General features: G+C 41.1%; 1 protein-coding gene across 1 annotated transcript; it reads right to left on the reverse strand.

Moving 5' to 3' along the window:
• Positions 1-11,473: 11,473 nt before the first annotated feature.
• si:ch73-62b13.1 (Carbohydrate sulfotransferase 1-like) lies at positions 11,474-13,568 on the reverse strand. Its single transcript, XM_054620776.1, has 2 exons — positions 13,430-13,568; positions 11,474-12,588 (listed from the first exon to the last, which is right to left on the reverse strand). Exons 1-2 carry the CDS (start codon positions 13,566-13,568, stop codon positions 11,474-11,476), a joined length of 1,254 nt encoding a protein of 417 aa, XP_054476751.1.
• Positions 13,569-15,000: the final 1,432 nt, after the last annotated feature.

Below are 15,000 nucleotides of genomic sequence, written 5' to 3' on the forward strand. Positions count from 1 at the left end.
TTGAAGCTTAATGCTTTGAATGTGTTGGTTTAGAATATGAGCCTAGACATGCATTATTTTGCTATTTGAATCTCATTTACCCAAAAAAGACTACATTTTTTATTTCAAATTATTTTTTGTTGCACTTTCTACAGAGCACAGTTATATTTATGTAAACGTAAACAAAGGGTTAACAGCCAGTAAGGGACTTAACTTGCCAGAAGGAATAGAGCTCAATCATTTTAATGATATTTTCACAAAACCATGTACGGGAGCCAGCGTTTCTTGGTATCTCTTTTGGAATATATATTTTTCTATTGGCAATGGTGGATTTACACACACTCCCATTTGAGATAGGGCCATTTTGTTTATCCCATTACAGACAGGAGCTCTGATTCTAAGAGCCTGCTCAAAAATGTGATTTGTCCTGATAAGCCAATAAATGCTCCTTCATCAGTTTAGTGTTCAAATCTATTAAAGGAGCACTCTCCTTAGCAGAACAGAGGGGGAAAAAATGACTGAGTACAAACAGCGCCTCGAAAGACGCTCATTGATCTTGGGGATCCGAGAAATAAGCTCCTGCATCTCGGCTGAATGGCAGCAACTGAATCTCAAAAAAAGACAAATGAAATTTCGGGCGTTTTTTTCTGCAAGTCAGGGAATATATATATAGGCAACTTCAAACAAAATTGTTGGAATTTTCCCTGCGACTTCCAACAAAGTTCTTTGCTTTGAGTTGGAGCAGGTAAAACCCAGTCTCATGTGGGCACACACATTAATTTAGTAAGGTGTACTCGACAGAGCACATTGGTTTGGAAATGCCTGTGAATCCTAACAACACAGGAAGTCTGCAGGGTCTACCAGGCCTAAACTGTCTTCAGGGAGGCAGACGACGAGATGGTTCACATTAATTAAATCTGCCATATGTTTGCACACTTTTCGCATCCAAGGCTGCGTGTCCCACAGCACAGCAGATGTACCAAACTATGAATTGTTTTGGAAATTAGATCTATTAGGACTTGAACATGAGAGAGCGAGTGAATCAGCTGCTTCGGTTCTCTTCCAGACAGGTTTTACAGCTTGGCCGACATCACAATTGCCTGTCTGAATCCTTTCCAAAGGGAGCTATTAACGTGGTCATCAGTCCTGTTATGTCTGTATTTCATCTTTGCATTACAATAATTCTAAATTAAATTATTATTAAGTAATTGTTGTTTAAAGGATTGTTTGTCCCTTTTGGATGTAAATTTCACATTTGGAGGCTACGGATGGAGCAAAGATAAGTTTATACAAGTTTTCATTTGGTTTCTGAATGAAGTAATTTCACTCAATGCTGTGTCTCACAGAATCTTCTTACAGATGCATCAAGAGAGTCCACATCTGAGCCTGTTGCTCTGCTCCCCGCAGTTTTGGAGTGAGATTATCTCTATCGAGAGCACAATCGTCAAAGGAGTTTTCGAGGTCTTTATTGCAACTAATTAGATCGCCGTCTTTGAGAACCCCTGAAGGCCCTGTCAGTTCACCCTCTGTTGTGATCATCTACACATGGATTTTTTTTTCTTCTTTTTTCTCTGTAGTGAGTTTGTAGTTGTGAGTGTAAAGACTCGCTGGGTTCTTTTTTGTCAATAGCATCCTCATGGAACAAAGCTTGATGGACATTGGGATCAATAACTCCTCAAACTGCTTCAGCAGGGATTAACTACTCCTCTGTGGGAGCTTCTCAGGTCAAAGCTCGGCTCATTTAACAGCTAATTAGATGTTTTTTATTGAGCATATGGTTCTTGTGAAGCATCTGTTTCAGCAGAACATACAGTTAACGCTAAATTTGCACATGTTGGTCAGTGGGAATACTTTGGCCATGCTTTGGCTAATAATGAATGGAGTAATGTCAAATTGTCTAGTGGAGTTTTTAGGCACAATTCCTTTTCAAACCAGAGCAGATCATCATGACGCCGGAGTGGAGCATCAATTGTCCTTCCATTACCCGATCAATCAAGCCAGCATGCCACTGGCAACTTCCTCTTTCTATTAGATTTCAAGACAAATGGTGCAGCAGCTGCTCTGTTCATTACTCGTTCGGATACCAAACTAATGTCTATCTGTGTTTTGCGGTAATTGTGCTCACTCTTGTTAATGTAGCTGCAGACAGTGTGTGCTGTGTGTGGAATAATACACAGCCATGACACAAAGGAGACCAGACTACACTACAGGTCCCTTCATAACAGACCCCTCTGATTATATTTATGAAATTCAATTATTCTGACACAGACAAATGGACTTGCTGTCAGTGGGGACGCTCGTCATTTGTTAGCATCAGCGGACATGTCAGCCCTGAGGTACTGATGGGACCAAGGCTCTATGATGGTAAACAAAAGTAGGGAAAGAAAGACGGAGAAAAGCAAGAGGAGACCCAACATATAGTAGTCCTGAAGAGCCTGCTGTCATTTAAAAAAATAGTGCTTTCTTTCTGGTAGTAAAATGTAAAGTTTGCTATCAATATTATGCCTGTGGGTTAAGCACAAGGCTGGAATTAGAAATGGGTTACCTTAGTTTAATATGAAGACCGGAGACAGGGAGGAAACAGCTAGTCTCTGTTTAAAGTTAAATGAAATATGTAATGTAGACGATGCCTGTTTAAACTATTAACAACTAAATGTAAAATTTTAAAAGAAATGTAAAAATAACACCAGCAACCTCATCAACGCTAGGAAGTCACTTCTCCTGGCCAAGAAATAGTCTGACACATAACCCACACATAACACCTCAACATATCATTTCTAAACTTTAAATTTCTGCACAGATACAAAGAAAATATGTTGATTAGTAAGCTTTGTTGCCTTCGAACAGAATCAAGCTAGCTGTTACCAGTTTTTGTGCTAAACTAAGCCAGCCAAAGGCAACAGGCACAGATTTTTACAATTAAAGGCCCATCCTCTCATCATGGAGAGGACTTCTGAGCCTGTATAATTTGCTGTATAGTGTGTGTGTTTGATATATATTGATATATATCAATAGAGAGAGATTGATCAGTGAATCTTTATATATATTGCTGTAAAGTCACAATATCTCTGCCAGTATTTTGACCATTCTGTTTATAATCTGTCACTTGCAAGTCCCCCGACTTTTGAATCCCCAGCATCGTTTTTTAATGATTTTCGTCTTTACTAAAACGCCTGAAAACAAACATCATATGACTATTCAGGTACACTGGGCATGCGAGTGCTGGTGTAAACAGGAAGTAGATTGGTTGCTTAGTTACAGAAAATATGACAGAGTATTATACTACTTTTTAATAATAAAAGGTCGTGCTTTATACTTCCTCTATATACTAAAACAGACACATTTTTCAAACTTAGTTTCAACGCTGCTAGTCTTGCTCTGTTTGTCTCTTTCACACACATCAAATTTACTTTAAAAATGAACACTTACAAATCCAAGTTTTACTAGATGATGGTACTAAATTAGGTAAAAACACGTCTCTCACTCGTCTTCCCTTCAGTTTCTGTTCTCTCACTCGTAGCTCTGCCGGGTGGTTGGAAGTCCCTGTCGTACTGGAGAGCATTTATGCTTTTGTTCGTTTACAGTTCTTTGCGAACTTCACAAAAGTTGTTCAGAACAAAATAAGCATTGATAAGAAAAGGAGAGCCCTCAGCTTTGTGTCCATCGCCCTCCTCAAAGCCCCAAACTGTGTCTTCAAATGTCCGCTTCTTAGGGCTGATAACGCAGCTGGACATGCCACTCGCAAATCGCTCCAATAACAGCCTTCTTCCTACGCATGTAGGCAGTAGTAGTATTATAAAATGCAGAATTTGTAATCCGTTATCTGTGAGTAATCAACCACTGTTAGTAGATCGATAATCAATGCTGTTGTTGTGTGTATTCTTCCTGGCAGTATGACGAATCAGGGAAGGACGCATTGTGATCACTAAGACCCAATCAAGAAACAAATGCAGGTGTCTACTTTATACAGTGGGTACGGAAAGTATTCAGACCACTCCTTTGTTATTTTAGCTGTGTTCGGCCCAGTCTGAGGTCCTGAGCACTCTGGAGGAGGTTTTCTTCCAGGATATCTCTGTACTTGGCCGCATTCATCTTTCCTTCAATTGCAACCAGTCGTCCTGTCCCTGCAGCTGAAAAACACCCCCATAGCATGATGCTGCCCCCACCATGTTTCACTGTTGGGATTGTATTGGGCAGGTGATGAGCAGTGCCTGGTTTTCTCCACACATACCGCTTAGAATTAACGCCAAAAAGTTCAATCTTGGTCTCATCAGACCAGAGAATCTTATTTCTCATAGTTTGGGAGTCCTCCATGTGTTTTTTGGCAAACTCTATGCGGGCTTTCATATGTCTTGCACTGAGGAGAGGCTTCCGTCGGGCCACTCTGCCATAAAGCCCCGACTGGTGGAGGGCTGCAGTGATAGTTGACTTTGTGGAACTTTCTCCCATCTCCCTACTGCATCTCTGGAGCTCAGCCACAGTGATCTTTGGGTTCTTCTTTACCTCTCTCACCAAGGCTCTTCTCCCACGATTGCTCAGTTTGGCTGGACGGCCAGGTCTAGGAAGAGTTCTGGTCATCCCATACTTCTTCCATTTAAGGATTATGGAGGCCACTGTGCTCTTAGGAACCTTGAGTGCTGCAGAAATTCTTTTGTAACCTTGGCCAGATCTGTGCCTTGCCACAATTCTGTCTCTGAGCTCCTTGGGCAGTTCCTTCGACCTCATGATTCTCATTTGTTCTGACATGCACTGTGAGCTGTAAGGTCTTATATAGACAGTTGTGTGCCTTTCCTAATCAAGCAAAGGGTCTGAATACTTATGACCATGTGATATTTCAGTTTTTCTTTTTTAATAAATTTGCAAAAATTTCTACATTTCTGTTTTTTTCTGTCAAGATGGGTTGCTGAGTGTACATTAATGTGAAAAAAAATGAACTTTTTCGATTTTAGCAAATGGCTGCAATGAAACAAAGAGTGAAAAATTTAAAGGGGTCTGAATACTTTCCGTACCCACTGTATTTTTCAAAGGTCCCCAGTTTCCCTGTCCATACTATGACGAAACCCCTAGAGTTTTCAAACTAACACGGCGTCGAAAGTGTTTTCAAACCCCTCTGTTTCTGGTGTTTTAAAACTCCAGAGTAGTGTCGACGCTTGGCATAAATGTAGCAAAATATATGACTAGTGACTAGAGGAACTATTTTGCAAGTTGTTGCATCTATACTAAATATACAATAGTCAAAGAAAAAAGGAACTTGTTGACTTAAATCAGCAGCAGCCTCAGAATACCCAACAGCTCCCAGCTATCCATGCTGATGGGTTTGTAGTGAGGGTCCATCTTCCTGCTGTCTCTACTCCATCCAGTCCGTTCCTTTTCAACATATTAAAATTGGATGTCTCATATGCCATTTCAATGAATATAAAATCTATTCAAATGAAACCGAATGGAAATGATACAGTACTTGGTCCTTTAATCCAGCTAGATGCCGCTATGTTCAGTGCCCTCTGTTGTTGTGAATTATGTATGAGTCTGAAAATTAAAGCTAGTTGGGAATTCATTGAGGAAGTGCTGACAGTGTTGGTATACCTTTATCTACCGGGGGAGCAGTTGGGGAGGGGGCGGGGGGTAAATTAAAACAGAGAAGGATGATAGTTCAATGCAAAGTCTGTTAGGTAAAAGCCAGACAAAGAAAAGGAGAATGTTTATGGTTCAAACCTTCAGCTGCTGCAAGCTGGGATGAGTGGGCTGGAGAAACTGAGGCCAAACCAAACTCACAGACCAAGGCTGTAAAGCATGACGCGTGATCCGATTCTGAGCCTGCAGGGTTGTTATCACACCTTCTTCCTACTGTCTGTGTGATACCGCAGCCCACGCCTCATACTGCGCTTTAGTCCTCCTTGTGCTAAAGACTTCCATAAGAGAAAATGTTATGAAAATATCTAAAATCCCACAGACACATTTTCACACCTACTGTTTTCTGAAAGCAGAGTTGGGAATGAAAAGAAGAAAGAGATGCTAAAAAAGGGAGGAGGGATGTGGGGGAGGGAGAGAGGGCGTAGCAGACCAATACCCTCATCTAAAACATCTGAGTATTGCTCACTTGAAAAACATTTGGACTGTTTTTCCAGAACCTTCCGGAAGAAAGACTCTCCTCAGGGTAAGATCCTTCAGAGCAGCCTTGCTCCAGCTGGTGAGGGTGTGTGATTGAACGCCAGTAGATGGACTGATCTGCTGTGAGAGAGCACACTGAGGAGGCCAGGAGAAACTAAACCAGCACTTTGCTCCGAACTAAAGCACCAGCAATAATTTCACTGTGTTCTTCTTTAAAAAATCTATCTAATATCCATTAATTGGACTAGAACATTGGACTTAATTCAATTAAAATTCAACGAGGTCCAGTTACAGAATATTCCCTCATGCAATTTATATTTCCTAGTAGTTGTATCAACGTCTGTGTGTAGTTAACAACTGACTGTCAAATCAAATAAAGAAAGTTAAATTGAATAATATTTCAACAATATTAGTAGTTATTTAATATTTAATTGAACTGTATGAATTAAAAATAGTATATACTCTCATAAACAATAAATGTTCATCTCTCAATTCAAGTAAAATAACGGCTGGATTTGAAAATAAAATAGAAGACTTAAAGCTCTTGAAAAATGTTTATCTTAAAATAAAGTACTTAATTTTAGAAAAATGAATTTAACTGAATTGTCCTTGCCTTGCTGCATGAGAAAGACGGGTTGCAAGACAGACAAGTTGAAGAAGTCATGAGTCAGAGAAGTTAATTCACATAGAAAAAGAGAAAAGTGGACAGCAAAACCAGAGCCTTCAACCAAGAATGAACAGACTATAATATGTTCATTCTTCCCACGGCCAGTTCAAAACCAGTATGTCTCTAATGTTCACAGACCATGAGTTTATTAAAACTGGCAATGTGGAGTGCCACTACTAGACAAAAAACTAATCTTTTTTAGCAAACGTACCCACTCATATCTGAAATGAAGGCCCAGTAAATAAACGATCTAAGAGTCCAATATGAGACTGTTTCATAACCAGTTAAAAGTTTGTCAGTAAGTAAAGGATCTGAGTTTTTTTCCACCACAAAGACTGTATTGCAAACAGGCTGACTTTGAATATTAGTAAATTGGTTATTTACCCACTGAGGAGCCTCGGAAGGAGCCTATTGTTACACGCCTCATGCTTGATGCTATTACTCATTTTCTCTCCCTTGACAGACCTCCTATGACTGCTTCATTGTGCATAATGGAAAAAAAATCTTAAAATAGCCATTTCATAAGCTATAGACACCTTTTAAAATTAAAAATGTCTACTGCCTTTTACCTCAGAGTGTACAATGCCTAATTACCCTTTGCAGTATTACAGCACTTAAGCATTCACCATATGCCCTCTTGGAGTGTGTTGTCAACCCTATAGGACGTTAAGGACGAGATCCTTTGAGTATTAAATTATTGTAAAGATGTAAAGCCATGATTTAGATCCTGCTGGCAGTTAAGACAGGACTCTGACCCCAATAATACATGCATATGGTGCTTTAATGTATTGCTGTTGTTGAAGCTTATTCGCTGATGAAATACTTGTTGAGGTTCACTGGTGTCTTTTTAAACTGCAGTGTGTGTGCGATAATGCTGACGGTGCTAAGTTTGACGGAGAGGGGGAGCCTGCTTGCATTTACCTTGAGGAGCTCTACCCAAGATGCAGCTCCGCCAGCTGGCCTTTTGATGTTCGCTGTGAAAGCCCCTTATTAGGATCAGTGGAAAACAAAATAAATAAGCCGTGAGTGAACTTGTGTTGAAAAGAAATGCTGTGGAGAGATGTTATAAAAATGCAACTTTTACTACAGAAGATATTAGATGTTAAGTTGCTTAGAGAAAGGGAAGAGACAAGAGAGGTAAAGATGTCCTCTGAAGAGCAGAGGTGCATTTGGAGGGTTTGTGTGTGTTTGTGTGTAACTGTACTGTGCGCATGGAGGGAAATAACAGCATTTGAATGATGGGTGTGACAGAGGCTGATGTCTGTTCGGGGCCCTTGTGGCTCCACTGATAAAGATGCTTTGGCTTAAATTGGTTTCATTCTGTCTTAAATGCTCCTTAATCTCTCCATAAATGACATCTCTGGCTCCCAGTAAGGAGAGTGAAAAATGCTAACTGTTGGTGCCAGTGCTACTGGGATTTTAATGGTCGTGTCAATAGAGGAAACGCTGCTGAGCTTAAATTTCAGAAGAGCTCAATGTATTTTCTCATCACTTTTAAGCATTTTTATGGAAACCATTCAGATAGGCCTATGATAGAATGCATGCACTTAGCTTGTGGAAATCACAGCCAACCTACTGTAACTCTCAACACTTAAGAGATGGAGAGAAATTATAAATATTGTGTGCTGTGAAAAGCTCTCTTTAAGTGCTGATGTAAGTCTGATACAAAATAGGAATAGGTGATGTTTCTCTGGTCATCAACAGGGTTTTCCACAAGTCATTTTAACTGGATTGTCAATATAATGTGTGTTCTTCTCGCACTGACCTTTTTTCAAATCAATGCTTTCCTATGAGGAGGGCAATTTGTGGAGCGGGCAGAGTGTCAGAAATGGTCCTCTGCCTCTTTGCTGCTGGGTGTCACCTTTGTCATTTCCATTATACCGCATGAACATACAGGTACACACATGTTTATGTATGCTCACGTGCACAGAGGATGACATTGATTTTGATCAAAGCATGCGGTTATGTGTCAGCGTGACGGCAAGAGTGCTCATAATTTGACGACTTTCTGGCTGATCGCCCAGATAAGGACAATAAAGAATCGACTGTGGGATAATGAACCTGCATGACACACCTGCAGCTGGAGGAGCAACTCCAAGGACGTCTCACAACCTCCTTCGCTACCAAATCTCATTATGAGCAGCGAATGGTTAAGGCTGGTGATTATAGACAGGTGTCGGGGCAGAGCAGAGAGGGGGATTTACTTGATAGAGCTCATTTTACTGACACAACAGTGGTGCTGGAAGGTCAAGAAGGTGCTTATCAAAACATCGTTGGAAGCTGGTTCATTCTGTGTCTGTGCTCCTTGATACCGGGGACTTGAAGACTAATATTCATCTGTTTGAAATTGAATAGCAGGTGAAGTTTTTTTTTATATGAAACAGTGTTTCTTACTTTCATTTTTAGCCATTGAATTGTGGGCACCATGTTTCAAAGGAAATAATGAAAACAAATGATGTGTCTGTGGTGTCTTGAGTGTAATAAACGCAATATAAGTTGCTATATTAATGTGATTCCCTGCAGGGAAACTTTTTTTTGCTTGCTGTTGTTTACACTGTAGATGAGAGTACATACAGCAATAGATGTTCTTGTCCACTCATGCTTTGAAACGTAAGCCTTTTAGCTTGATTGTGATCTCCCTCCTTCACCTGCTAACAAGCCTCCACAAAATTTGTAGTCTATAATGTTATTTAACTTAAGTATGATGGTGTAAAAAAAAACGTTCTTTCTGTTTCCTCACATGCAAATCACTCAGTTCATCACCTTCCCTGCCTCCCAAGAGCTGTCAGCGTGACATGTCAGCGTGACATGTCAGCGTGACCTGTCACCTACTGACCACGTACCATTTACAGAATAAAATTGGTTTCTTCTTTGAGGGAAAATACTGTATATGCATATATTGAGTCAGCTGTAACACTGCACATTCAGAGCGTGTGGAAACTACTTAGAAAGCAAACGGATAAATCTAAAAAGTTAGCTGAAAGTAGCTAAAGGAACTTGATAAATAATAAGCTTGAAGTGATGAATAAACAGTTAAAAAATATAGCTAAAAATAACGGATGTGTCAATGAAGATGCTTGAGTTTATCTAAAGGAGCTTTGGGTAGTTTCTAACAAATGAGTTTAGGAACCACTAGTGGAGATCAAAAGTGGGCTATTTTGCTTTTCCCAATAGCAGCATGCATCTTCTATTTGTTACCCATATTGATAAGACCTAAATTGTCAGCACAGTTAAGGAGACAGAAAGAGGTTGCCGGTATTGAGTGCAAAGAAATGGGTAATTAGCTGTCGGCTGACTCAGGCCACTTGCAGCTTTGTGTGTCAGGGTGGTTATGGAAAAACCGATGGAGCACATCTCCCCGGGTGCCATAAAGCTTTGCTTTATGACCAGTTTGTGTAGCCTTGCAGATTAAGTTCAAAGAAAGACGGCCAATCTTTTCTCCATGCATCTTAAATCCTGTTTCTCCTCAGCTGGATGTGTAGATCAATTCTGTGGTCTGCGCTGAGATATCCCTGGTGTCAGCAGCTATAGGGCGGCTACAGGAAGAATGGAGAGGACTGGGTGTCTAAAAATACATTATTAAAGGAGCAATTTCACCTCAAATTTAATGGTTCTCACTGAGCAGCATGACCGACACACTCATGTTAGATATTTTCCTCTGGAGTGGCTTTCTTCGTCGGCATAAAGCTCACAGCGGGCTACAATTGCAGCCTCCATAGGAAGATGCAATGGATTTTAAAGGCAAGACATTTTTCATGCAATGAGTTCCTCCTTAGAAACTACTTCCAGCATTTATCTCAAGAGAGCAGCTCTGCATTGAGATGAATGGGCTGGTGTCTGGAGAGGGCACACTTCCTTTTCTCTGTTTAGACACAAAGACCAATTTCAAATGGGGGAACTGGCAGAGAACCTGCAACTGTCTTATCTAAATATACTCCACTGCAGACAGCTGGTACCGCTGAATGCTCCTCTTATTATTCTTTTTAGGGTCAAAGTTAACTCAAAATGAAGCACAGTGAGAGCAGCATGTGTTCTGTTACTACAGACACATCAGCCGGATGAAATTTAGCTGAAAGAGAAGCCAAATACAGAGGGATTACAAGATAAAAGACAATTTGCACCCTTCTCTGTTTTCAGCACTAAAACTCAAGCACTTATCTGCTTTCCTCTGTGGATTGAAGAAATGAAAAAATATGAATTCTTTATATATGAATAATTTATTTTAAAAGGACTAGAAAATACAAACAGTAGAGTTACACTGACAAAAAAAATGTTCAAAAAACATCCATTCATAACATTTGCACTCTTGCATAGCAAAAGCTAATCAGTATTAACAACAAAACAAATATGTTCTCATATTCTCCACATCCTCACTCTGTTGCGATGCAGAGGATATATATATATATATATATATATATATATATATATATATAATTTTTCAGTGTTTTGCTGAACAAGTCGAGAAGTGTTTTCAATCAACACATACAACAGTATAGACTTTATTCTAGATCAATACCTTTTCCAGTGTCACACACGCTTGACATTTGGCACCTTTAATATCTTTAACAAAAACATAAAAAGTTAATTAAATTACTTTAGGCATTATTGAAAAGTAGGATAAATTACATTCATTTGATCAGCATCATGACAGAGAGGAATGTCAGCTGTAATAAATAAATAAACAAATTATTATTTTTATCTAATTTACCACGTGATTGGTTAAAAGGTCCTGCGTTCCACCAAACTGTGGGACAGGTTTCTGAGTTCAGCTGCAGAGTGAACCTGCTTGTATCCCAGCAGAGCCAGAGTGTCATTGCACAGATTCTGCACAGTCCTCACGATGTCAAAGCCCAGACGAAGCCTCCAGCTCTCTGCTGTCGCTCTGGAGTCTCTGGTGGTGGAGTACCTGTAGTTCCACTCTGACGGGGACGACATGTTACTGTTGGTGTTCTTTGCAATCCACATCTGCACCCTGTCCTCCATCTCCAGCCCCACAAACCTGTAGATCTCAGTGGCCTTGTCCTTCGGATTTAACGCCAGGTCCTCATACCGAACCAGCAGATAGCGTCCCCGCAGCCATGCTGGCCTTTGCAGGCCTGTTTCTGCAGAGGCTGCCATGTCTTTGCAGGTACTGGTGATCTGCGTCAAGTCCACATACCGAGGCTGCCGCCCTGTCGCGTTCCATATTTTCCAAGCGCGGAATTGATCTGAGAAGGCCATAATGCGTGAGGCGAGGATGGCTCTGGGGTCTCTCACCAGGTGGATGATCTTCAGGTCCAGACGTGGATCCTCTGTCAAGGTGCGCAGGTCCCCCACCTCAGGGACCCGCACAGTCTTGATGGCTACATTATCCCTTGACAGACATGACATAGAGGCTAGGGTGAGGTTCAGGGCCCCACACTTCTTGGGACACCAGGTTTCATCAGGTGTAGCAGATGCCGTCACATCCCCTCCATCCACGCAAACGGGAGCGGAACAGAGTGCGTGGCTGGAGCTTCGGCGGAAGAAGGAGCTTGTGACGTGGTCCTGGGGGTCCGGACGGATGTAATTCTCCATGAAATGAAGGTCACAGGTGTACAGATTGAGGAGGAGGTCCCTGTATGCTCCCAGTAGGGCCCGGCGGTCCAGGGTGCGACGCAGCCTGCTGCTGGAGTTGGTGAATGCCTGCTGGACGTGGTAGAGAGGCTCAAACACATAGAAGACCCCTGGGTGCTGGTTGAGGAGCTGCCCGGTGAAGGAGGAGCCACTGCGCGTGGTGGCAAACAGAAGGATATGCTTCCGAGGCGAATCGACGGGCGTCCAGCTGTCATCGCACAAGGCTCTCCACCTGGAGTCTAAAAGGAAGAAACAACTGAGACATACTGTACGTTTTACACCTTTAACTCATATTTTGTGATACTGACGTCAGTTGCATCCTGTAGTCTTACAATAAGCTTATTAAAAACTATACATAACACATGACACACACCCTGTTTCCTAGAGCCATGTTATGATAAGTTATTTCAGTTATTCCAGAAGAGTAACGGTTTTCATCATAATTCAGTCCAGGAGAAAGTGAACGACTGAATCAAGCCAATAAAGCTTAAATAATTTAGAGGGTAAACATGCCTGGGTAAGTTGCTTGTCTGCTGGTGGTTATCAAAGGGGCTTATGAAATGGCGGATCTCTAAATATAGTGCAAATAGCTAACGTGTAATTACTGCTGATGAGGAGTTGATTGCAAAGGGGATGTTACTTTCATACACAGGAGCTACAGCTACAGCTGCGCTATGAGTGGGGATTAATGGAGATAAATTGGAGGATAATTGTAAAACGAATCACACATATTTAATTTCTCTATCCTCCCCACTTGTTGGGAATTCCCTCTTTTAATGATCTGCTTTTCTTTTTTCATTTTCCGTCACAGGTTTGATTATGGTTTTTTATTGACTCTCATTGCATGAGGCTTTTTTGGTAACATTTTACTAATCAAGCGTGTGTCTCTGTATTCCCCCCTACTAGTGTAGCAAAACCTAGTTTTGTAACAATACACATACTTTATAGGTAGTTTCTGTTCTTTGTTGCAATACATATGAGCTTATATCCATACACCAACAGCTATACACACACGATTGGCCCTCCTGTAGCGAGGCAGGACAGTATGTGGGACAATTTTGACTGGCTATGGAGGCGTACCTCTGTGGTGTCTGGTCTGGCAGCGGTAGGTTCCGTGACAGGGCCCAGACAGAGAGTCCCTCAGGGTGCGGATAGCTGTGTACTGGACCCCAAGAGACGCACACACAAGCAGCAGCACCGTCTTCCAGGAGCACTCCATCCTGCCCCCCACTCTGGCTCTACATCCTTCACGCTGACGCCGCCAGGGAGGCACAGAGACACACACAATGAGATTTCATTTTGATGCTTTTTCTCAACTTCATACATGTGCAGCTCCCACTCTTTTACGCCTGCACCCCTCCACTGATGGCCGATGACAAGCTCTTGCTGGAGCAGTTAGGATTGTCTTGCTTAAGGGCACTTAAACAGGAGAAGGTAAAGTGTGTCACATTAAGTCTTTCCTTTAAGAATCCCCTTACCAGTTCAGAATGTGAATGCTTACATATTGTGTAACAGTGTTTTCTAGTGAAGTTGCTGATAGTTTGATGGAAAGATCTACAACACTCTAATGTCTGTAGTTAGCTTAGCTTAGCATAAGTCGGGCTATTTCCAAAGGTGACATAATCATACCTTAAAAGCTCACATAATAAAATGTTTTATCATGTTGATTAGTGAGCTTAAAAAGTCTTGTTACCTTCAGACAGAGCAAGATAGCTGTTTTCTCCGGTCTCCAGTCTTTATGCTAAGCTAAGCTAAACTGCTGCTGGTTGTAGCTTCATATTAGCAATGAGTGAATAAGGGTATTAACCAAAATGTAAAAAAGAATTCCTTAAGAGCACATATGTTTGTGTTTCTCAAAAAATGAAGAATGGAGAAGAGGTTTCTCACTCTTTCTCCAAGCGAAGCAGATAGCACCTTTTAACATTTCTACCACAAGTAGCCTAAATGCTTTGGACAAACAGGTTCAGGATTTGTTTCCTAAAGGTCCCACAGATTTGTTCAGAAAAACACAACACAAAGGTCAGACCTACTACTGCGAAATGTTAGCAGTAATGTCACTATCTACAACAGCTCCACTATTCAAGATAGCCTTCCCTACACACAGTTGCATAATTGCATTTCATTTTTGCTTTCCTCTCTTCTGGGTAATTAAGCCTCTAAGCCCAGCAGAGAACTACATACCCAGATAAATATAGCTGTCTTCACATAGACGAGTGGAGAAGTTTCCTTTGTACACTTCCGAGTTCTTTGCCACTGGGCATGAAAGAGCAAAGGGAGATGTGATTTTCCAAATGGATTTAGAAAAAAAAGGTGCTGCCATCCATTTGTCCCTCCATACCAAACTGATGGTAGGTAATCACACCAGATCCCTCGGCGCAAAGTGCGTTTCCATCACTCACTGAGGCAATCATCATCAAACCACAGGTATATATATATATAATATATATATATATATATATATATATATGTCATATTACTGACAAAAATAAATATCGCCTTGCTGTTTGCTTCCTCTCACCCTTCTTCTGTCACTCTGTCTCTCTCCAGTCTGCCTCTTGTTCATTAATGATGTTTATGTGTCCCTGGCAGACTCATATCCTCAGGAATGTATCACACTGAGCTCAGATCGGCTTTTGATGTTCCATTAATCA

Source organism: Anoplopoma fimbria, chromosome 19 (genome assembly GCF_027596085.1).
Source record: "Anoplopoma fimbria isolate UVic2021 breed Golden Eagle Sablefish chromosome 19, Afim_UVic_2022, whole genome shotgun sequence".
Classification (NCBI taxonomy): Eukaryota; Metazoa; Chordata; class Actinopteri; order Perciformes; family Anoplopomatidae; genus Anoplopoma; species Anoplopoma fimbria.